This window comes from Eumetopias jubatus, unplaced genomic scaffold, assembly GCF_037043125.1.
Source record: "Eumetopias jubatus isolate StellerSeaLion01/CBP00866 unplaced genomic scaffold, mEumJub1_p1.0 scaffold_8, whole genome shotgun sequence".
Taxonomy (NCBI): Eukaryota; Metazoa; Chordata; class Mammalia; order Carnivora; family Otariidae; genus Eumetopias; species Eumetopias jubatus.
Genome location: NW_028274814.1, coordinates 49,630,755 through 49,655,681, shown reverse-complemented (window position 1 = coordinate 49,655,681; position 24,927 = coordinate 49,630,755). Strand labels below are relative to the sequence as shown.

The following is a 24,927-nucleotide window of genomic DNA, read 5'->3' as shown; positions in this document are numbered from 1 at the left end:
TGAATAAATCCCCAAAGCCTACTTATTTACTAATTATATGGATCACGGGAGTTTCTGAATCCAATTTAATAAGACTGCAGGCAGCCGCTCCCATGATGGGCACCACCCCGTAAGCAGTGGCCAGGAGCAGCTCGTTCAGTGTGGCAGTAAAACCAACTGCTCTGCCAACCTTTCCCTTTGGCCCCTTGAACATTTTTTTTTTAAGATTTTATTTCTTCATTTGAGACACAGAGATAGAGAGAGAGAGCATGAGCAGGGGGAGAGGCAGAGGGAGAGGGAGACGCAGGCTGCCCGCTGAGCCATGGGCCCAATGTAGGGCTCGATCCGAGGACCCTGGGATGATGACCCAAGCCAAAGGCAGTTGCTTAACCATCTGAGCCACCCAGGCGCCCCTGGCCCCTTGAACATTAGCTAGAACCCCTCAGTCTGGTCTACTACCATCCTCGGGTCTTTCCCATAAAAGATTCCTATGTCCAGGACCTGAAAAAAAGCTGGTGCCTCAGACTGAGAATTACAGTGCAGAGGACAATATTCTAAGATGTAAATAAAATATATAAAGAATGGAATTAACCCAAAGTCAACAACAAGCAGGAAATTCAAATGTTATGTTATAATCCTTACGTAGAGAACCACAAAGGCCGAAGTTTCAAGGTCAGTTCATTCATACTATGCGGTGGGTGATAAAGGAAAGGCAGCTATGTCTCATTTCCTGGTTTCCTGGTTGTTTCTTATGCCTTTTACCTAAGTGTTTTATTTTTAATGCATGCACAATTTTACAATTTTTTTTTAAGTAGGATCCCAACGTGGGCCTTGAACTCACAACCCTGAGATCAAGAGTCGCATGCTCTATTGACTGAGCCATCCGGGCACCCCTGCATACACAATTTTTAAAAATTGTTAGAAATGGAGATGTTTGGGGCGCCTGGGTGGCTCAGTCAGTTGAGCGTCTGCCTTCGGCTCGGGTCATGATCCCAGGGTCCTGGGATCGAGTCCCGCATCGGGCTCCCTGCTCCACGGGAAGCCTGCTTCTCCCTCTCCCGCTCCCCCTGCTTGTGTCCCCTCTCTCGCTGTGTCTCTCTCTGTCAAATAAATGAATCTTTAAAAAAAGAAAGAAAGAAAGAAAGAAAGAAATGGAGGTGTTTTTGTAATTCCTTGGCAATCCAGGTACCATTGCCACAATGAAATAATAACACAGCAACTTCTGGCTGCTCTTTCAAATAGAAGCATGTGAATTTAAGTATAATGAGTTTGATGTCTAAATGCTTGAAATAAACATAAAGTAAAACATCAGCTGCTATCCTGGACATTTCTCATCCTCAGTGATAGTCCAGCATCTTTTCAACAGCCGTCCAATGACTCCCAATGATCCCCCAGGTACGATTCCTTTTCCTTAAGTAGAAACCAGAACCTCATTCGCCCACCCTCCCTTACACCTAGGGCACAAGTCTCTACCAAACAGAGACACCCATGCCAAGGCTTAGTTCAGAACAGAGCGATGCAAGGAAGTGGATCCTGGCATTGGCCAAGGTGTCCCGCTACCAGGGCAGCAGTGACAAAGGTTCTGGGGTCCAGATGCTGCATCGGACGTATGGATGCGGTCCGAGGTGTCCTAGCTTACTGACAGCAGCAGTGGAGTTTCTGCTCGTGTGCTGATGTCACGGGGTTTGGGTGTTGTTCCCAGCTGCATTACCCCCAAGCCTTACCTGCACCTTCTTGGAGATTCTGTGAGCTTCCTAATACGTTCTAATAAATTTCTTTTCTGCTAAATTTAGCTGGAAGAGCTTCTGTTGTTTGCATGTAGGAACTCTAAGTAGCAGAGCTGCTAAGAAGAAACCATGTAGACATAATTAAAACACACTCCTCAGCTACCCCTCTGTAAGTGGCGCTGCTTGCTGCCTGGTGAGCCCAGCACATTTCCTGTGCCTGTCCGCTGTCTCTCCCACTGTCCTAAACATCCTCTCAGCCATCCAGTGCCCCCTCTCCCATTGTCATTCTCACCCGGTGACCCTGCTTCCTATTTCGGGGGGAAAATGAAGAGAACTTCCACAAGTTCCCACACCATACTTAACACTTGCCTGCCCCACCTTCCCTCCTGTTCGGAGGACGTGCTCTCAGTGGCCCTGCAAGTGAAGGGCCACCCCCAACCTCTTACTTTCTCAAGAACACTCCTCTAAAGCCTCCATTTCCTCTCCCGCACCATCACCTTTTTCCCCTCTCTCCTGGATCATTCCCACAGCACACACACACGCTATGATTTCTCTTCATCTTACAGAATATTTCTCATGACCCCATATCCTCTTCCAGCTAGTGCCCACTTCTCTGTTCCCCTTGACAGCAAAACCCTTCAAGAGAGTTGCCTATTGGGGCACCTGGGTGGCTCAGATGGTTGAGTGTCTGCCTCCGGCTCAGGTCATGATCCCGGGGTCCTGGGATCGAGCCCCACATCAGGCTCCCTGCTTGGCGGGGAGCCTGCTTCTTCCTCTTCCTCTACTGTTCCCCCTGTTTGTGCTCTCTTGCTCTCTCTGTCAAATAAATAAATAAAATCTTCTAAAAAAAAGAAAAAGAGAGAGTTGCCTATACATGCTGATTGGAGACCCACTTCAGTAAGGCTTTTGGCCCCATTGTTTCCACAGATATTTCTCTTGTCAAGGTCGTGAGTGACCTCCATGCTGCTAAACCCAACGGCCAATTCTCATTCTTCATTTTACTTGATTCTCCAGCAGCCTTTGGCTCCCTCCTCCTTGAGAAATCCTTTTCATTGGCTTCCAAGACGCTGCAGACCCCTGGTTTCTCTCCTGCCCCACTGGCCACTCTTTCTGTCTTCCTAGTTAGCTCCCCCTTATCCCCACCCACTCCACACTCTAAATGTTGGCAGACCCAGGGCTGCGTGTTTGGAGCTATTCCCTGCATTGTCCGTGCCTGCTCACTCCCGAAGTGTCATACCCAGTCTCATGGCCCAAATACCACCCATTTGCTAAGAATCCTCACATTCATAACTCTTCTCTAACTCCTCCTCAAGCTCCAGACTCATTTATTCAACAGTCTACTCATCTTTCCTCTTGAATGTCTCCAGTGTGTTAAACTTAATGACTCTAAAGTGGGCCACTCCTGATTCTACTCCTCCCCAACTCATGCCACCCACAGCTGTCCCCGGGTCAGGAAATGGCCACGTCATCCACCTCAACCACTCAGACCAAAAGTCCTCTCTTTCTCCCACTTAACACAATCAATCTGTCAGCAAATTCTGTTGGTCTACCTTCATAATGTATCTGGAATCTCATTACTTTTCTCTCCTGTCAGCTACCAACATCTCTCCCCTGCAGTATTGCAGTCGCTTCCTAATTGGTCTTCTTGCCTCTACTCTCACCCCTCGAAAGGAATTCTCCATGTGGCAGCAAAGGGATCCTTTTGAACATAAGTCTGATCAGATCAGACTTATGATCAGACTCCATTCGAAACCTTCCAGTGACTTCCCATCTTACTCAGAGTAAAAGGCAAAATCCTCACAACAGTCCAGAAAGTCCTACCCACATGGGCCCCACTGCCCTCTGAACTCATCTCCCACGCCCTTCCCCTCACCTGCACCCCCTGCAGCCATGCTGAGCATCCCCCCTCCTGAAATCACATCCAGCATGCTTCTGCCTCAGAGGCTTTGTCCTTTCTGGTCCCTCAGCCTGGTGTGCTCTTTCCTTGGGTGCCTGCATGGTTCTCTCCCACACAGCAGCTGCAGGTCTTCACTCAGATGTCACCTTGTCATTGAGGCCTTGCAGTCCCTCCCCCTGGCCCTCTCTCCCCTGGCCCTGCTTTATTTTCCTCCATGTCACTTATCACCATAAGCAGAATAATGGCCCCACATCTGTGCCCATTCCTGATCTCCAGAATCTGCAAACACATTCTGTTACTTGGCAAAGAGGAATCAAGTTGCAGATGGAATTAAGGTTGCTAATCAGCTGACCTTAAAATAGGGAGATGATGTTGGATTGCCCAGGTGGGCCCAGTATAATCACAAGGGTCCAGAAAAGTGGAAGAAAAGACTGAAGAGGAGGCCAGAATGATGCAATGGGAGAAGGACTCAACCCATCATTGCAGGCTTTGAAGAGGGAGGAAGAGGGTCACAGCTTAAGAACACAGCAGCCTCCAGAAGACAGAAAAGGCAGGAACACAATTCTCCCTTAGAGCCTCCAGAAAGGATCATAGCCCCTCCAGCTACTTTATTTTATTTTTTTAAAGATTTTATTCATTTATTTGAGAAGGAGAGAGAGAGAGCAGAAGGAGAGAGCACGAGTGAGGGGCGGGGCAGAGGGAGAGGGAGAAGCAGACTCCCCACCGAGCAAGGAGCCACACACGGGGCTTGATCCCAGGACCCTGGGATCAGGACCAGAGCCAAAGGCAGATGCCCAACCAACCGAGCCGCCCAGGCACCCCCCCAGCTACTTTATTTTAGCCCAGTGAGGCCCATGTCAGATTTCTAACTGTAAGAAAATAAATGTGTGTGGTCTTAAGCCACTAAGTTTGCAGTAATTTGTTACAGCAACAATAGTAAACAAATACACACTCTCTCACAAATGATATTTACTTCTTCACTTATGCCTGCATTCCCTATCATCATTAGACTACACTTTCCATGATAGTAGAGATATTCAGCGATTTTGTCCACTCCTCTATGCTCACCGCCTAGAAAAATACCTTGCATATAGTGGGCACTCCATAAATGCTTTGTTGAATGAATGAGTATGTACGTGTCTGTAGGTATGTGATGTGTTTGGGAGGGAACGAGGAAGAAGAAAGACAAAGCAGCAGTTGTCAAGTGGAAAGGTTAGATGCTTATATGTAAAAGAAGTAGTAAACTAGATCGAGCTTCTGGAAACGGGTTATTACCCTGGGCCCAGAATGGTCATCCCTGGCGAGGCAAGGAGAAGCCCAACAGCTTTCCGTGTATAAGGCAGGAGTGTGAGGACAAGGTCCAACTTGACTGTGGTCCACAAAGGAAAACTCTCTCTTATTAGCTCCTGGACACCAAAGGAAATGGTGTCTTCCCGTCCTGTCCTGGGAGTGAAATGGGGAGCACCAACTCCATGAGAAACCTTACAGAGCGGGTCATGCGAGAGAGGTGGAAAATGATACCCCAGAACATTCCGAGGTCTTCTCCTCTTCAGAAAACACCCCCTATAAAAGAGGCCACTCTGGGGAGGAAAACTTTCAGAGATCAGGAAGTTCACTGTCAGCACCACATATTTATGACTCAGTGCTGACCTAGGGCTGGGCTTGGGCTTTTGATGCCAGCCCCACATGTTCGAGATCCCATGGAGGGGAAGCATCAGGTGCAACGTAGAACCGCCTTTCCTCTCTGCTCCTGCTTCTCATCACTACAGGTCTTGCAAACGTTTGCTCTGCTGACGCACCATGGTCTGATTCTTCTCCCCAGCTCTTTCAAAACCACCAGGCCCGATGGACAAAGAAAATGTGGTATATATATGCAATAGAATACTATTCAGCCATAAAAAAAAAGAAAGAAATCCAGCAATTTGTGACAACATAGGTGGAACTTGAGAGCCTGATGCTAAATGAAATAAGTCAAACAGAGAAACACAAATACTGTATGATCTCACTTATATATGAAATTTCAAAAAAAAAAAAAAAAAGCCCAAACTCATGGAAAAAAAGATCAGATTTGTGACCACCAGACACAGGGCAGGAGAAAGGAGATTGGATTAAAGTAATCAAAAGGTACAAACTTCCGGTTATAAGATAAATAAGTAGCAGGGGTATAATGGACAACATGACAACTAGAGCTGACACTGCTGTAGAGTATGTTAGAAAGTTGCGAAGAGAGTAGATCCTAAAAGTTCTCATCACAAGGAAAAAATCTTTATTTCTTTTCTTTTTTGCATCTATATGAGATGACGAAGAGCTTTTTTTTAAGATTTTATTTATTTATTTGAGAGAGACAGACAGAGATAGCGAGAGAGAGCATGAGCAGGTAGGAGAGGGAGAAGCAGGCTTCCCGCCGAGCAGGGAGCCCGATGCAGAACTCGATCCCAGGACCGTGGGATCATGACCTGAGCCGAAGGCAGACGCTTAACCGACTGAGCCACCCAGGTATCTCAAGATGATGGTGGTTAACTAAGCTTACTATGGTAATAATTTTGCAATATATGCAAGTCAGGTCACTAAACAGCGCTGTATGTCAATTATATCTCAATGAAACTGAAAGAAAGAAAACCCCACCAGGCCTGCAGTTTCCTGGAGGATATCCACCTGGTGATGGCCCAATCCTGCCAATTCCAACTGCCTTCCCTCTGCTTTCCACCTGCTTCCCCCTCCCAAGGCTTCCACCCACTACTACCCTTGGACCTCTTTTTCCTGACTCAGCCCTTTTTGGAAAATCCCCAAACTACATCATTGTTTTTTCATTAAAACCGCAGAATCAAGTTCATCTTCGCCCTTGCAGTCTCAGCAATCCTAACACCCTGTTAAAAACATTAAAAAAAAAAAAATACTGCAGGAACTCAGCACACTCGATCTGAGTTGTGTCTTCAAATTCAGGGTCAAGTTTTAGGTTAAGGTTATATTCCATCAGACTGGACTATGAGGAAATCTATAATTCATGTGAATGAATTGGAGGATATAAAGGATTGGAAGGTTGCTTGAATTTGAGCAGGAAAAGAACCTGAAATCAGGAGAGCCAGCTGGCATATCGTTGCAGGTGTTAGGGTTAAGTGGGCGGTGGTAACCCTGAAAGGATCAAAATGGAGGGGAGAGGTGTTGAATGGAAAGGCAATACCTTAGCATAGGCTTATCAAAGAGATGGGGAAAGAGAAGATTTGGAAATGAGAGCAAGATTTCAAGGTAGGCACAAGGGATCCCAATGCTATCTTTGGCAGGAACAGAAGACTGTGAAACTGCACCACTTTTGCTGAGGAGAAGGAGGATATGTTTGGCTCTAGGTGTGCGGGGAACATGCAACAAGTGCTTATGGAGCCTGTCTTGGAGTGGGAGCTGGAAAGACACAGTGGGAAGGCTTAACACCATCTGAGATATTGTTTCTGTCCATAAGAGCCTTGCATGCGTTCAAATCTCTTGAAAAAAAGGCATCATGTGATAAGTCTGTGTAAGAGACAGAGAGAGTGCTCTTAGACATTCCGTTAAGAGCAAGACCATGTCTAGCTGTAGTCAAAGCGTAGCACCCCATTGAGGAGGAAACAGCTAGGGCTTTCTATTCTGCACAGGCTCCTGAAATCTGCTTTATTCAGCCAATGACCTCCACTTTTGTTTGCATCTCTTCTGATACCTACCAATTTCAGTTGACCTAAGAGAATTCTTTGCCACTGGTTTCATCCATACCAACATCTACTCCAAGACTGTGAGACACTAGGAATGGACTCGAAGGACTCAGTGAAAGCCTGTATGACGGAGACAGGTCTGAGGCTCAGGCAACCCTCGAATCTTAGGAGTGGAGGAGAGAGAAAGCTATCAAGAAGCTGAACAGAGAGGCAAGTAAGAAAGGCCAGTGTCACAGAATTCAAGAGAGAAGCGTGTTTTAAGACTAATCAACAATGTCAAATGCTACAGAGAAGTTAGAAAGAATGAAAGTCTAACAAGTGATTGTGTTTACTATGCAAAATTCAGAGAACAATGTTAAAAAAAAAAAAAAACAGGTCATCCAGGGGTGCCTGTCTGGCACAGTCAATAGAGCACACAACTCGTGGTCTTGGCGTTGTGAATTTGAGCCCCACGTTGGGTGTGGAGATACTTAAAGTCTTAAAAACAATAATGAGGGGGCGCCTGGGTGGCGCAGTTGGTTAAGCATCTGATTTCGGCTCGGGTCATGATCTCTGGGTCCTGGGAGCGAGCCCCATGTTGGGCTCCCCACTGAGTGGGGAGTCTGCTTGTCCCTCTCCCTCTGCCCCTCTTCCCGCTCATGCTCGCTCGCGCGTGCTCTCTCTCTCAAATAAATAAATAAAATCTTTTTTTAAAATGACAACAAATCATCCACAAAGTATTATTATTTTGAATAGTTTCCTGATACCTAAGGTCTTATTTGTACTCACACCTATCAACTCTCCCACTAGCCTCCAGCAGTATGAGGCCATACCACCACAGTGGAATTGAGTACACACCCCTACTGGGAAGAAAACTGACAAGCAGGGTCAGTGGTGGTTTCAAAGGAATGACCCCAGAGGTTTTTATACAAGATCTGGAAAGGCCTGTTGAACCAGTCATTTCTTAATGCATGTCTGTGTGGTCTCTGACAATGTCGTCCCAGCATATCAGCGGTTAGCAAAAAGTTCTTAGTAAGCAAGTCCTTCCATTCTAGACGTTTTTTTCACAGGATCTTGCCATGATTGAGACATCTGGGGCAGCATTACAAAATATCTGTGTGCAAGTTTTTATGATCTAGGCTGAAGTTAGATCATTTTCAAATCACACCCACATTGTTTTTTTGCAAATACTAGTCATTTGAGAAGCTGCATTTTGGTTTCTTATTGATCAACCTACTGGCATAAGATTTCCCTGCCTAGTTTACTGGATTGTTAGCACTGTAAGATCTAGAACACCATCTACATTGCTCACAAATGACAGTAGCCAGTACAAGGTTAGTACTCAATACGTATTTTCTGGATGAATGAATGAATCTGTCAGCTTGTTGTACATAATTTTGTCAATATCATGAGCTATTATTTTATATTATGAATATACGCACTCTAAGAAGAGCTAAAGAGCATAATTCTGGAGTCAGGCTACCAGGATTCAAATCCTGGGACAACTTTTGCTAGCTGAACGACCTCTCACTTCCTTTACTTTCTTTAATAATGTGGGGTAATCTCACTGTCCACCCCAAAAGATTTTTGTAAGGTAAATGTGATAATACTTAGAAATTGTACTTAGAACAAGTAAGTTCTCAATCAGTGTTAGCTATTACTATTATCATTAAATATCCACATCTTTAATATTTATTATCTACATGTCACTTTATTTAAGCACCAAGCAAAGTATTGTTCTTCAACGTTTCATGAGTACAATTTTTTTTTAAGATTTTATTTATTCATTTGCGAGAGAGACAGAGAGAGAACAAGGAGGGTCAGAGGGAGAAGCAGACTCCCTGCTGAGCAGAGAGCCCGATGCGGGACTCAATCCCAGGACCCTGGGATCATGACCTGAGCCGAAGGCAGATGCTTAACCATCTGAGCCACCCAGGCACCCCATGAGTACAATTTTAATAACAAGGGGATGGCAGAATAAATGCATGTCAACCAGGGAGCCTGGAAAAAGACATTTGAACCTAAAGGGAAGATGTGAGACATCATTACCCTTCCTTGACTCCATCTACAAAAATTGGGTAAATTTGGCAACTGTATCCACACAAATGTTGGAACAAGCCATACTGTGACTACCCCTGTGTATTTGGGAGGCAGAGGACTCAACTGTGACTCATTGCTAAAGTTCTGTGGCAAATCAGGTCACAGGCCTGCCTGCACTCCTGGCCCTGGGGTTACACTGGAAATACAAAATGGGATTAAACATCATTCTTTGCAGATGCAGTTTGGTATAGCCAAGCTTTACCTGTGCAGGCAAGAGAACATTGGAGGACCTTCTTTCCACAACCTAATGCTACTGCCAGTCAGGATCGGGGGTGCGGAGGGGCCCTAATGTTCCTTCTTAGCCCCTGCAGCGGTCTTGGTTCATCAGCATGATTTCCCCTCTCCAAACAATTCTCTGGTCGCTCAGGGATTATTTCCGGATCTTGGGGCTCACTCTTTGTCCTATTCCAGACCACAGCAGGGTTTACCTTCTCTCATAGGAGTTTGCCAGGAGCAAAAAGCCCCATCCCAAACTCCTGTCAACTCAACAAAGAGAGATTTATTGCAAATCACTAAAAGGACACTTGTCATGACAGGAATAGCATATGCTTTGGCAAAGATAGGATCCCAGCTTGTGGCTGGCCTTTGCAAACAGTCCTACCAACACAGGGTTTTTTTGTTTGTTTTTTTTGTTTTGTTTTGGTTTTTTTGGCTGCACAGTCATTAACAGTGCATGCAACATTCGGAGGACCCAGGGGAGTTTCCAAGGTGGAGACTCAGAGGCTGGCACTCAGTGAGAGCCCGTCCAGGGCAGAAGTTCTCAAAAAAGACTGCAGCAACCACTGCAGACTCTGTTTGGATTGCTGACCACCCACTCAATGTCCACCCTCCTTTTCTTCCTTACAAGCAGAATCCCAGGTATACTGGGAGCAGCTAATTGGCAGCAAAAATACTACATTTCCCAACTGGCCTTGCATGGTCAAGATCAGTTACTTTACAAGGTGAAGTCTCCTGGAAATTTCTGGAGGAGTTTTGCCTTCACCCTTCCTTTCTTCCTCTCTCCAGTGTTTGGGTTTTGTGAAGGCTGCTTTGGCTGATTCTAGGTTTCCTTTCAATTAATTCCTACGTTGCAATTATGTCCAAAGGTTTTGAAACTGCTGAGACTTCTGGATAATAAGAGAATTCTTGTAATAGAAGTTGATTACTCTTTAAAAATTGATTTATACGGTTCAACACTGAATATTCTAAATGAACATGATTACACATCCGCCCCCTTTTCAGAGTTATTAATTCATATGCAGGCAGACATGAGATTAGGTAATTAATTACAGAAAGGTCAAAATTTTGAGGAATGGGGCCGGTTTTTTTTTTCAATGAAAGGAAAGGACTTATTTTGCTATAGTGGGAAAAAATGTGCTGTTCAGAAATTGTTGCATTTAACTGTATCCCCATTTATCTCTGCACAATGTTTTATGGCAATGTCTCACTTCCCTCTACTTCCTTTTCACACTAAGATTTTGAATGAGAAATATATCAAATTGACTGATTGTTTGCCTTATCTGATCTAGGGTGGTTTCTACACCACTCTTCTCTTTTTTTCTCCCAGTAACTACTTTCCACCTTGACATTTGCCATCTTGGAAATGAAAGTGCCTGAGGGCAAATGCGTCAAAGCAATGAAGATCAGAATGTTTGCTAAGGATCATTTTTTTCATAGAGCAGAATGTAGTTTTACTGAATCCTTGAAATGCAGAACCAAATAAACCTTCTTTTTTTTGTGGAAAAAAAAAAAACAATCCAAACGATTATAAGCCCAAGAAGCTTACAGAAGCACTTAAATCTTAGTACAAAACTTTTATTTTTCAAACTTGGACATTTTTCTGAAGTATACTTGTAATCGAAATACCCCTCTTTTCTTCCTTTTGCAACATACCATTTCAATCTGTTTGTTTATAGAATGAAGGCCTTAAGGAAAAGCCTTATTTGCATCCCCCCAAAAGAAATAAATAAATATTTGTCTCTATGATCCATTTAACTGAACTTGACTAAATCCTGGTAGAGGCTCCACTTTTTGTATCAGACACAGAAAAGGATGGATAACATTTCATTACCAACAAATTCCCATTTCTATAGCTAAGCAGTTCTTTAAATTATTCAAATGCATGGATTGAGCTCCTATAATGTGCAAAGTATTGTTCCAAAGTAGACACCGTTCCTTAGATGTAAAGGGGGCCACTGAAATGATAACTTGGGGAGTTTATGATTTTGATATCCCTAAAATACCCTAACGATAGGAAAAGTTTGCTACAGCTGCTCCTATTGCTTCCTGAAATACCCAGTTTATTTCTAGGGAACAACACACCCATTGGAAGACTATAACTCAAACTTAAGCATCAATAAAAGATGGAGTTAGGGAGTAGTTGTACCTTTGAGACATAACGTGGACAACAATGTGAAGTACATTCTGGTGATCTAAAATGCTAGCATTCATGCAAGGTGGTCTAAGAAATGACACCAGTTTAAAAAGAAACCAGTACCAACTTCAAAAGAAACCAGGATACAGACCAATTGCAATTTATAGGAAAAATAAAAACATAGAGCCACTAAGCCCTCCCCGCAGCGCTGAGATTGTAGTTCCTCAGATACTCCGCCATCATTGGGAAACACAGGGGTAGATTGGGTTAATTTAAAGCATGTTAAATAACTAAATAACCCAGCCAAGTTTTGCCTGTGTGGTCCCAAAGACTTTTCAACATATTTTTCACCATTACGGTTGTAGGAATGGAAATTGAAGAAATGATAAGTATTTTCTTAGAGAGAGCTCACAGATTCCTTACAGCTCCCAACGTGAAAATATGACACAAGCCATTGTCTATCATCCACAAGACATAACTTCACAAGACATCAGGCTGCCATGGTCTGAGTGCCTCCTTCACATGCCTCTAATTGAGGTTTTTTTTTTTCCCCTGAACAAAAGAGGTTTGCTTTTCAGGTCAAATGTTATTTGCTGGCAAAGTACCTTCAGGATAAATATGTTTGCATCATTTCTACAGCCCGCAAGTCAAACCTCCATTGATAAGCCTAAATTCGTCCTGTGGTCTCTCTATTCAGAACTTCCCACATTTACCTAAAAGGATCACTCAAATCACCAAGGAATAAAATTCCCCTCGCCTGGAGAGAGACTTATTCAAGGAGAGCCATGTTATTTCCAGCTACTTCCAGCTCATGCCCCACCTTAGGAAGGCAAAACTCAGTCTCATCTCCTGAAAAGAGCCTCCGCAGTCTCCTGTTCAGAAACTGGCTATTCCTATTATTTTCTAAACGTGGCGTGGTGATTAAATACAATTAAATGCAAATAATAAACAGCAATTAAATAACAAACTTAAATTAAAAAAATACATGGTCCGGCAGTTTTCAGAGAAGGTAACAAAGGCCAATTTGCATTAAGTTCACATTCCTTTGTGTATCAGTTCCTACAACGAGTGGGCAACACTGCCCTCTAGAGGGGTTACTATGTTATATCCCTTACTTCACGTGGTGGGAAAATGCCCCAGGTCGCAATGGCCTATCCCACGCACATTCTTGCTTTTACTTTTGGGACCCTGTCCAACCTTGACCTTCTGTGAACGACTCTGAAGGCCATGGAGCCGCTGGGGAGGCCGTGAGACTTCATGAAGACTCCCGAGAGGATCAGAAATGAACATCTGTTGCAGTGCTCTTCAAAACCTAAGTTTTTAATAGATGTCAGAATCACGCCGTGGGCTTGTTTAAACACCGGTTGCTGGGCCCCACCTCCAGAGTCTGATTCCTTAAGTCGACAGTTGGGTCCAAGAATGTGCCTTTCTAACAAGTTCCCAGGTGATGCTAATGCCCTGGGGCCACACTTCCTGAGCCAGACACTGTGCTTGGCACTTCATCTCAATACCTTACAACAGGGTGACGTTTTCACATCTGTTTCACAGACCAGGAAGCCAAGTCTCAGAGGAATTAAGTGGCCAAGGTCCCATAGTAGTGGCAGAGCCTATAATAAACCCAGAACTATCTAACTCAAATCCACTGCTTTCTTCTGTACACTAGGATGCCCGTAAGTAAAGTTGTAAGTCACTTCATCTTCCTTGGCCTCAGCTGCTTGTTGCAAGGGGGTGGGATTCAGACGACCATTTAGTCGGTTTCCCTCCCAGAATATCTGGAGGTCTGGCTATGAAACCCCTCAGGAATATCCACTCTGCCCCAGGCTGGATTTGAGAGGGGGCACACTGAAGGTGGAGGGAAACGCGTATCAATGGGAGAGGCCCCTCTTGGGTCCTGAACCTGGCTACACAGTTCAGAGGGGACCTGATTTGCTCTGGATTCTGGAGTTCTTTATACTCAGAGACTCTGGAAGAGAAGCTTTAACGCTAGCGTCTCCTCTCACAAGCATTTTGAGGACCTCAAACCCTAGTGGGGCTTGGAGAGGACCCAGAGGGTGGCAGCACCCCCAGCATCCCCAACCTCTGCTCAAACCACCGGGGCTGGGGCAGGGACCCCGAAACAACTTTAATACAGTGGTGCCCACCGGTGTGGAGACTGAACGGTTTTGATAAAGGAAAAATAGTTTTCAGTTCACATAGCCCATAGGATTAGGCAAGTAAAAAGTCCCTAGCACGCAACCCCAGGCAGGATGTCACGGCGATGGCAAAAAGAAGGGCTCTGAGCACCCCCTCCTTCCCCCAATTTCAAGAACAGTTTTTCTCATCCTTTGCATTCCGCTCCTAATCCAACTTGGTGTTGTTTTCCTGAGGGAGCTACAAATCTGGAGCATCCCGGGGCATGGTTTCTGGCCTCGGTCATGAGGGCAAAGGATGTTCTCAGAAAAACAGCGCGGCAGACTGGTCAGCGGAGATCTTGAGGTCTTGGCCACGGCCGCCCTTCGTGCAGAGCTGGACCCTGGTCTCCAGCTGCTCACTGAGTTCGTCCAGGGCCCCGGTGCAGGACTCCAGGCTCTCGGCCAGTTTCTGAATCTTGGCCCTCAGCACGGCCTGGCTCACCCTGGTGGCCCCTTCCGCCCGCCTGGGGATGAGGAAGCCACGTGAGCCGAAGAAGACGACGCAGTAGACCGAGTTGTACAGGGCGATGGAGGCTTTCCGCCCGCACTGCAGCAGCTGGCGGTCCCCGCGGCCCTGGCAGCGGCAGAAGAACTCGAGGCAGCTCAGGATCTCGCGCATCTGGTCCTGGCAGGCGGCGGCGATCTCCTGCACCCTGCGCAGCTCCCGGGAATTGCAGAAGATCAGGGAGAGGTCGGACGTGATGGTGACGGCCCCTCCGGCTGTGGCCACCCCCAGCCCCACGGCCGACGCCACCAGCGAGACCCCCAGCGTGACCGGGCTGAGCGAGAGCCCCACGATGGCGGCCACGGCGCCCGCGGCGCTCAGCGAGCTGCCCGCCAAGTTGGCCGCCAGGGAGCGCCGGCGGAGGCGCTCGAGGCGCCCGGCCACCTCGCGCAGGCGCAGCACCTCGCCGTGCAGCCGGCCGCGGCGGTCCAGCAGCAGCCCCTGGAAGCGGCGCAGCGCGTCGGCGCCCTGCAGCTCCCGCGCCGCCGGCCTCTCCATGCCCTGCGGGGGACACACACGCGCGGTTAGCCCGGAGCCTCCGTGCCCGCCCGCGCCTCCCGCACGCCCGAGTTAGACACGACGGCCGCTGCCCCGCGGGGGGAAACAAACCGGTCATTTGCCAGCGAGGCCTGTGTGTCAAGTTCGCAAAGACCGGTTCTGGAATCTGGGAAGAGCCACACAAGTTCTCGGGACCTTAAAACGCGTATGGCAAGCGGGAGTGAGGCTCTCGTCCGCAACCCTCCCGGGGAAAGCTAAGGGTGCACTTATTAACTGTTCCGTAAGACTTAAGTTCAGTGAGGAGGGCGTGGTGGCATTGGAAGTCTACTGCAATACTGAGGCCTCTGCTCTGCTTGAAAGGGAGCACTTTGCAGGTGGTAGGTTGTACCAGTTCACAAAGCCCCTTCCTTACGTGAAGACTTGGGTCCTACGAGTTTTGCAATACATTTTTCCCCCTCTGATGAGTGAAAAAGACAAGTCACCAAAGAACTCAAAAGTCATACGATCAAATGTAAGAAACTAATCTAAGTTAGATGATTCCCTGAAGCAACTCTTCTGCCTGTTATTTTCCAGGCTCTTACCTTAGAATCAAGCCTAAGATGTCCTTTGGGCTATTTTTTCTAACTCTCACTCTTTGGTGGATGCACAATTAAAACTAAATCGCATTAAATTAATACTATTATGCTTCTTTATGATGAAATCTTCCTTAAAAAATGAGTAACAGCTGAATAAAATAAAGTGTCCAACATTTTTGTTTAACAACTCATTGAGGGCTACCTTGTACCAAGTTGAATTGAAGTCAATTGAAGATGATTAAGAAAGAGAACTGTACATCTGGGGTAAAGGTGCATCCTTCCTAATTGCCAGAGTCCCACCTTCATATCCACTGTACTCCTCATTATCAGGAACTTCTCAAAAGTGACAAATGAGCCACAGAAATAGAGCATTTCAATACTGTGAGACATCAGAGCAGAATCATTATTCTCCTCTGAAAGATGAGAAAATCGAAAGACAGACACAGTCTAGATGCAGCTGAGTCTTCACAGAACCGTCTAGAATCTTGGTCTCCTGACTCCTCGGTCTTAATTTTATTTGCATGCCCCCATTATCCCATCCACCAGTGATAAATTTCCAGGCAAAGACACCTCTTAGCAAAATGAGGAAACGTCACACAAAATATGTAGTGGACCAAGAATGTAACCCCAGCATTATAATTCCAATGGCTGTCTTTTAGACAGAATCCCTCTCGGCTCCCCCACTTACCATTCACTTCTGGCTATCTCCAGGAAAGAAAAATCTGAGGCTGTTTCTGGATGAGCATGTTTTATAGTTCCAGAGAACCAATGACTGCCCTGGGAAAGCCTTGTCTCATTCTGAGAATTTGCCATTTCCTGTCCTAGCCCCTGCTGCCTTCAGCCAGAAGGATGTGACATGGTGGAAAATGACCTGCCAGCCACAGCACATCCCGTATTTAGGAAATGAACATTGTGTGTTCGCTTTCCCCCAAACGCAGGAAAAGAACCACAGGCTCTTCCCCAACTTGAAACAAGTGTTGTCATTCTCCCAGGGGGCATACCCTGCCTTTCCTCTCCTGAGAATAGCTAATGACCCTGTATGGGAGGACAAAAAATGTACCCCAGGCTAACCAATTATACTGTTTCTTGAGAAGACATCATTACAAAATCATTTTTTTTAAAAGAAAAAGAAAGGGGGGAACCCTCTTATGTCTGATGTAGCCACTCATAGTCCGCTCCCGAATTTTAAAAAGCGTAGTGAAGCTGCGTGTTGAAACGCAATCCATTCAGCGGGGAGCCTTAAAAATGTAAGGCCACACCCACAGGAAGTGTTCCCTGCAGTTTCGGGCATCTCCAGCTGTGGAGAAGATGCTGAAGGTCTCAGAAAGGGCACACTGCAAGCCAAATGCGTCAGAAAAATCAGCGGGGTCAGGCTGCACAAGGAGCTAATTATACACTTTCAACGGCAGCTGGGATTTGGCTTCCTGGGTTTTCATTTGAAGTGGCAATTGTAGCCCATTCAATAGTTATATGAACGGATTCTATTCCCGGGTTAGCAGAGTATGGGGCTAAAGGGCAATTATCTGGATAATTCAGGAGGGAAAAACACGTATGGCATCGTGGCTGCTTTCTGGGGCATTCAGATAGGTGGCTGGAGCTCAGCCGGGAAGCCCCAATTACATCATCTTTCTCGTTCTTGCACCTTCCAATAAGGAAGGGCAAGTTGGTTTTTCGCTTAAATAATTATTGTCTCACCTCTCTGGTTCATCTAGAAAGTCTTAACAGCCATATCTTTCTGAAACACAATTAAATTCCCCACCTTTATAACTATGCTTGGTATTTATCAACACAACACCATTTGCTACTACTCACAACCATAGTCCTTTGGAACTTGATTTTTCTGAGTTTGGTCCATGTCCAAATATTCTGGTTACAGCTCCTCAAAGGATAAATATAACCTTAGTCAAGATGCCTTCAGTATCTACCTGCACTTTTCAGGTAAGAAGTGGGAACATATCTTCCTCTGTGCCCATAGACATAATCACTCCAAATGGAACGTGAGCCAGAGTGAATTGGGGCAGGGGGCAAGGTGGGACTGTACTCTGTTCTCTCTCTCTTTTTTTAAGATTTTATTTATTTATTTGAGAGAGAGAGAGCATGAAGAAGAGGAGGGGCAGAGGGAGAGGGAGAAGCAGACTCCCCACTAAGCAGGGAGCCTGATGCGGGGCTCGATCTCAAGATCCTGAGATCATGACCTGAGCCGAAGACAGATGCTTAACCAACTGAGACACCCAGGCACCCCCTACCCTGTTCTTCAATTCCCAACTTCCCTAGATATTTTCTTGTGTGTTTGGGGTTTAGATGACCATGATTAAATTTTTATCTCTTGGATGAGGAATTTTACTGGGATACAGGAGGATCATCCTCTCTGGAGCATCAGTAATCATAGTACAGACCTATAATGAAGAAATAGAAGGTATAGGAGAATGGTCAACATAATACTTTGAATTATTAATAAGAATGGACACTTGAGGGGCACCTGGGTGGCTCAGTCAGTTAAGCACCTGCCTTTGGCTCAGGTCATGGTCCCGGGGTCCTGGGATCAAACACCATGTCGGGCTCTCTGCTCAGTGGGGAGTCTGCTTCTCCCTCTGCCCCTCCCCGTGCTCATTCTCTCTTGCACGTGTGCTCTCTCTCTCTCAAATAAATAAATAAAATCTTTAAAAAATAAAAAGGAATGGACACTTGAATATAACACTTTCGAATCAGCATTTACTTTCATATATGTAAGCAATAAGAAATTTGAAGAGTAATTGAAAGTATTTTGATCAAAAGTATTCATTTCCCCCCAAAAATCTGTGGACTGCATCCTCAAACTTCTATTCTAAATTATGTTTGGGGTACTTGTAACACATTGCCCCAGAGAGACTACATTGAAAATGGTGGTTGACCTTCAGATTAGCGTTCGGATCTGTTAAACCTGTGATGAAGCTAAACAGTACTAGCTTGAATTCTGAGTCCTGGAACCATAAGGAAATAGGAGGAAAGAAGACAGGAAGAGACCCTTTTAAGCATAGTCATCTCCAGACTCCAGTCCCGGAGAGTCTAAATCAGGAGGTCCAGAGTGGGGTCTGGGAAAATGTAGGGGATTCTGATCAGCAGCCAGGACTGTGCACCTCTGCTCTAGAAGCTGTCACTTTTCTGACTGCTGGTTTTCTGACTTCATGGCAGCAGAAACTGTAGGGCTAGTTAACAGCAGTTGGTGAGTTAGGTGTTTATACAGTTATTAAAAACCCATTAGTTTGGGGACCCTTGTTAAAACGATCACATCTTAAAGATAAAGTGACAGTTATGACCAGGGTCTTCCAGAGATCCAGAGACACCTGGACCATCTCCATTTTTTGAGGATCTCAGTGAATTTAAAAAAAAAAAATGAAACCTTTCTCAAACAAGAAATAAAAAATTGTGGGTTCTTTTAATTGCAATGCAGTGTATCTTGCAATGTTGATATTTTGCTATTCACAAGATAAACATATGATTTATAAAATATCAATTCACGGTGCACTACAGGAGTAAAGCAACACAAGTTTAGAATTATATGATCATGAGTTTTTCCTTTTAATCTTTACCAGTATATCTCAGTGACTATACATAGAACCTCTTTTGGAGACAACATCAAAAGTATAAAACTGAGACAACTTGTGAATGTGAGGTGTAGGCCAAAGGTTAGTAGGTCCTAATATGTACAGTCACTCAAATAAATAAAAGTAAGTGAAAAGAATAACACCTATCCATCTGAGGATTTTTGCCCATGTGTTTCATAAACGTCATGGGAATGTAAGTGCTCTAGAACATAATGAAGCTCTCAGAATTGCTTGTTGAATTAAACTAAAGAGGGGCACCTGGGGGGCTCAGTTGGTTGAGCATCTGCCTTCAGCTCAGGTCATGAGCCCCGGGGGTTCTGTGATGGAGCCCCGTGTCAGGCTCCCTGCTCAGTGGGGAGTCTGCTTCTCCCTCTCCCTCTGCCCCTCCCCCTGCTCACGCTCTACCTCTCTCTCTCTCTCAAATAAATAAATAAAATCTTAAAAAAAAGAATTAAACAAAAGTATTTTGTTCTCTCAAAGAAATGTCATTATTTTCATATTTAATTTTATGAGAATTTAGCATGAAACTCTCTTGGAATATACCAGCTGGTAGTTTACTTAGAGCACCTATACTCCAGAGGACTTTCAGGACATCTATGTTGCAATGATATCTCAACTATTATTGTCATCAACTCATGGAATGCACAGGAAAAAAAGACCCAGCGAACTCCAGCCACCTTCATTTTTCCAAACTGGCCTCTGATCTTTGTTAATGTACACATTCCTCATTAACCACTATTGTTTAAACACTGGTCTGTGTTCTTTTTCCCACTTAACGTTCCTGCAGATACACACTTCTCTATGTTGACATAGTCCTCACCTCTGTCATTTTTAATAGCTATGTAATAATCCTATTGTTTGCTTAGTCATTTCCCTATTAGACACTTGGATAGCTTCCAGGATTTTTTTTCACTATTATAACTAAAGTTGCTGGGAACATCTGTGTACATTTTACCCATTTGGATTATTTCTTTGGGGAGTATTCACAAATGGGAAAATACCAAGTGAAGGAAGAACATTTTCATAGTTTTTGTTACATGTGGCTATCCTGCTTTCCAGAAGAACCACTTTATAATGCCTTCAGCTTTTTAGGAATTCCAGCTGCAGGATTTAAGACAACTCAGTTTTCTTAGATTAATGGTTAATTTGCTTGGTTTATTTCAGCTCAGTGAATGTGTATTGAATACCTACTGTGTATCAGACATCATGCTAGATCTTGAGGAGTACAAGCTGAATAAGCTACCATTCCTGCCCTCCAGGAAATGGCAACCTGTTAGAAAGATACAGAACAAATCATTTCAAGTCAATGTGGAGAGTGGCAGACGTGTGTGCACTAAGAAAGCACAGGGAAAGTGCATGCCTAGTAAGTACCAGCGAAGGCTTTCTGGAAGCACTAATGTCGACTTGAGAGTTGAACAGATGTTATTTGGACAAAATTAGGAGGGAGAGGAGGACAGAAGAAGGGAACAGAATGGACAAAGGCATGGAGGAGTTTCCAGGAGGCTTCAGGCAGTTTCACATTGCTAAGCAGAAAGCAGGAAGCTGGGAATGTCCAGGGATGAAGCTGAGAGGGTACGTAGAGGTAAATCATGATGGCTATCAAATGCCATGTGGGGGACCGGGAGTCATTGAAGCCTTTAATCTGTGGCTTTACAGGGTTAGATTTGACATCACTGACAGTTTTATGAAGGATGATTTCCAGAGGTACACAGCTAAAAGGCCAGAGGTGAGTTAGAAGGCTGTTAAAGTAAACGAATGAGATTATCATGGATTTGGACAGTATTGGCAAGATAGAATGGAAGAGGTAAAAGAAAACACATATTTTGAAACAACATGGTACTGACATTCTATTGGTCAATCAAGTCAAGTGGCCAGCAAAGATGGGATAAAGAAGTATACTCCTGCCATAGGGGGAGGCAAGAGGAAGAAATGCAAACCATCAGGCCATCTACCAGAATGCTTTTCTTGTGGAGGAGATACATATTGCAAGATGAACTGTGAAACTACCAACCATCGCATACACTCACTTCCTCCTCAGTTATTTCTTTGGAATTGCAGTCTCCACCTGAATATAGAAAGAATCTCACTCCAGCTAGTATAATCAAACTATTGGAAACTATTGGTATGAGTCTGCAGGAACATGCTTGAGAATGAAGCAAGGAGCTCTGCCAAACCAAAGCTGGAAGAATAACAGGTGTTTTATAGCTGGAATGGCCTGTTTGGATGCCACTGACCAACCATTGTTCTTTCTTGTACTGGCATCAGCTTCCACATCAAAATTCTAGGAGTGACCACTGGGTTGGCTGAGCTTAGATCAAGTGCCTGTCCCCTGTCTGTACTGGGTAGAGAGAGAGAGAGAGTGAATCATTTCAGCTTCCAAATGCAAGATAGTAACAGAAATTTACCCACCCACTAACGCTACCTATAGTCAGGGAGAAGAAATTTTACAGTAGGAAATTATGGTGGGGTGTTAGGGGAGAGGGAAAGTGATGCCTACGGAAAAAAAGAAATAAGAAAAAGAAAGCATCTACCATAAACTTTTTCATCTGTTTTGACCTACCTGGAGTTTATAATAGTGCATGATGGAAGTTAAGCTAATTCTTCTCCAGATCGATATAATAATTTTGATCACTTTTATAAAACGATGGTATGCTTTCCTATAAATGTGTTCTATAAATGGGCTAATTTGTCTTATATTGATTTGTGACTATTGTCCACATCTATTTCTAGAAGCACTATTCTGTTTCACTGATCAATTTCTGGTTTTGATTCAATATAATATAATTTTGAAAATCACTGCTTCAAAATAGGATTTTTACTTTTAAAGTGAGAACCTATCATCATTGCCTTCCTTTGGAAAAAAATATAATCTTACTTATTCTTCTGGACAAATCTGACACTGAGAGCTCTTCAGTTGCCCCAGTCTCCCTAACGTGATCAACTGAAGCCAGTTTAATTTTGTCCCACTTCCTCCTCCACAGATGTGCACACCTGCACAGCACACCTGGGATCACGTGGGTGAAACATACGTTACCTCATTAACATAGAAGCATTTGCCCCATGGGCTCCATTACAGCATATCTTCTTTACCACATGCCTTTTCCTCTGGTGCCAGAAAGACTGCAGCTGGGTCCACACCCCACCAGTAGCCATAAAGATTCTCTTATCTCCCAGGACAGGACACCAGGAAACTATTACCTTTGTCTCTCCCTTTCCCAAGCTTAGTCATTATCTCTCAAGTTCTCACACATATACAATAATCATTGCAACCTGGATTAGGCCAGCTGCTGGCTTTGTATGTACAGAGGCATAATAAATCTTAAGGTCCCCCTTAAGATCTAAAAGAAAAACTTTTAGACTCCTTGAAGAGTTTAATTTTTAGCGTGTCTCTTATTGGCAAGAGAATGTTGGATATTGGTTTTCTTTTTTGACTTTGCTCAAAGCCTATTTTTTATAGAAGAATTTAGTCATTTCACATTAAACATTATAGTGAAGCAGGGATGTATCTTCCAATACACTGAAAGTTGATTGTTATTGTTCTGGTTATTTGCTTTAAAAAAATTAATGGTTTCTATAGTAGGGTTTCAACTCTATTTGCTTTTGAATTAGGTGAGAAAATAACTTTTAATCCACTTTTCCTAAAATTTAGCACTTTAAAAAGTATTTCTTCCTTTACTTTCTATGCTAAAAAAAAAATTAAATTACCTTTGAAAAAGAGGGAAAACATATTCTATAAGGTAACTGCTCTGCATGTAGAGTGAGAACACCAGGCTTGAGTCCTGGCTCCCTCAGAGTATCTTTTTTACTTTTCAGCTATGGAACAATTCAAAAGTGATTTTTAACTCATCAATTTATAACATTCTCTGCCTTACCTGCAACTGTAGTAGGTAGCTTAGGAACATATCCCTTACCCTTGGTCTAACGATATCTCTTCATCTCCTTCCAGAGGATTCCAGGATCTGTGTTGGTACTACATTGCATGATCCTGCTCCATTGACCATAGCCAACTGGACCAGAGGTGGCCAGCTGAACCAAACTTGGCAAATCTGTTTCTTTCTCCTGGAAGTTCAGAATATGAACCCAAAGAGAGTTGAGTTAATCTTCTCAGCGACTGCAACTGAAGTATGGAAGCCCAGAACTGTGAGGCAGCTCTATTTTGCCTATTATGTGCCCCAAAGAACAGAGAAGGTGTGTTTGCTGGGAACAATAGAGAGACAAGAACCTGGAGGCAAACAGAAGGAGTCTCGCTTTTTCTTTCTCTCCATCACTATGTTCCAGAGCCATCTGTATATCCTTAGTTTTCTTTAACTTCCCTTTTATCCCTTGAGTGATCTTGATTTGAGTTCTCATCTTTGCAACAGAGAACCCTAACCAACACTACAGCATACAAAATCTTCTTTTTGACTTGAACATTAAAATAATTAACATGTAGGGCACCTGGGTGGCTCAGTCGGTTGAGCAGCTGACTCTTGGTTGCTGCTCAAGTGGTGATTTCAGGGTGGTGAGATTGAGCCCCTCATCAGGCTTTGTACTCAGCAGGGAGTCTGCTGGAGATTCTCTCCCTCTGCCCCTCCCCCCTCCTCTCTCGCTAAAAATGAATAAATAACTGTTTAAAAGTAATAATAATAAGGGTGCTTGTGTAGCTCAATCAGTTAAGCATCTGCCTTCTGCTCGGGTCATGATCCTGGAGTCTCAGGATGGAACCTCTCATGGGGCTCCCTGCTCATCAGGGAGTCTGCTTCTCCCTCTGCCTCTGCCCCTCCCCCCCCGCTTGTGTTCTCTCTCTCTCTCTCTGTAAATAAATAAAATAAATAAAATCTTAAAAAAATAATAATAATAATTAACATGGATTTTGGGGGTGTTTCTCTCTGCAGTGCCCATGAGTGAATCAAATATTTATTAATCATTTAGGGGTTCTCCTACTCTGTCTTCACATTAGTTGTAAAAATGCTCTCTTTTCATGGGAAATATAGTTTATCTTGATTTCCCTAACCACCAAAGAAATACTTTTTGTAACATGTTTATAAAATACAAAAACGTAGAAAGTTAGGTTTTCCCTCTCCATCTGTTTTCACCCTCTAGAAGTAACACTGAGGTTCATAGTTTGCTATGTGTTCTTACCTAATGTTTATTCAAATATGTGTTGTGATTTTCTTTTACAAAAATAGCATATTGTTGCATATATTGCTATGCAACTTTTTTTTCCACTTAAAAAATATAACATAAACATTGTGCTAGTCATTTCCCTATCCCCATAGGTCATTTTTTGGCCTTTCTCTCTGCCCTGCTCTGTGTCCCAGCAGGCTGACCCCTATGGATGGTTTCACTCAGGCTCCCTTGCCAGATGCTTCTGATTGGGTCCAGCCAATGGGAGGGACCAGCAGGAGATCAGAGCATAGGAGGGAGGAAGTCAGAGTGTTCCTTCCCTGCTTTCACCCGCTGCAGCTCTGTCTTTCGCAGTAGATTTATCCCTTTTTGGCTACAGTTCCACTTCTGACCCTGCCTCTATTGTTTCACATATCACTGGGCTCCTGTTATGTCCACTCCCTTGTACCTTAAGCCCTAGGGATGGTAATAGCTTTCCACTATTGCTAGCCTGTAGTTACTTCCCCATCTCTTCTTATTGGCCTAACACTGCTCAACATCCATAAATAAACCTTTCCTTAAAATCTCTTCCTTTGAGGGGTGCTTGGTTGGCTTAGTTGGTTAAGCATCTGCCTTCGGCTCAGGTCATGATCCCAGGGTCCTGGGTTCAAGCCCCACATCGAGCTCCCTGCTCAGCAGGGAGTCTGCCTCTCCTCTGCCTCTCTCTCTCTTTCTCTCTCAAATAAATAAGCAAATAAGATCTTTGAAAAAAAATTCTCTTTATTTGAACCATC

General features: G+C 44.3%; 2 protein-coding genes across 2 annotated transcripts in view; both read right to left on the bottom strand.

Moving 5' to 3' along the window:
• The window catches only part of DDX47 (DEAD-box helicase 47), an 80,662-nt gene that overhangs the window by 20,631 nt on the left and 35,104 nt on the right, over positions 1–24,927 (bottom strand). The window lies entirely within an intron of this gene.
• APOLD1 (apolipoprotein L domain containing 1) overlaps positions 11,178–24,927 on the bottom strand; it is a 48,841-nt gene continuing 35,091 nt past the window's right edge. Inside the window, exon 2 of the mRNA XM_028119782.2 lies at positions 11,178–14,892. Coding sequence (XP_027975583.1) covers positions 14,149–14,889 — 741 coding nt within the window. The 5' untranslated portion in view covers positions 14,890–14,892 and the 3' untranslated portion in view covers positions 11,178–14,148. The remainder of the gene's footprint in view (positions 14,893–24,927) is intronic.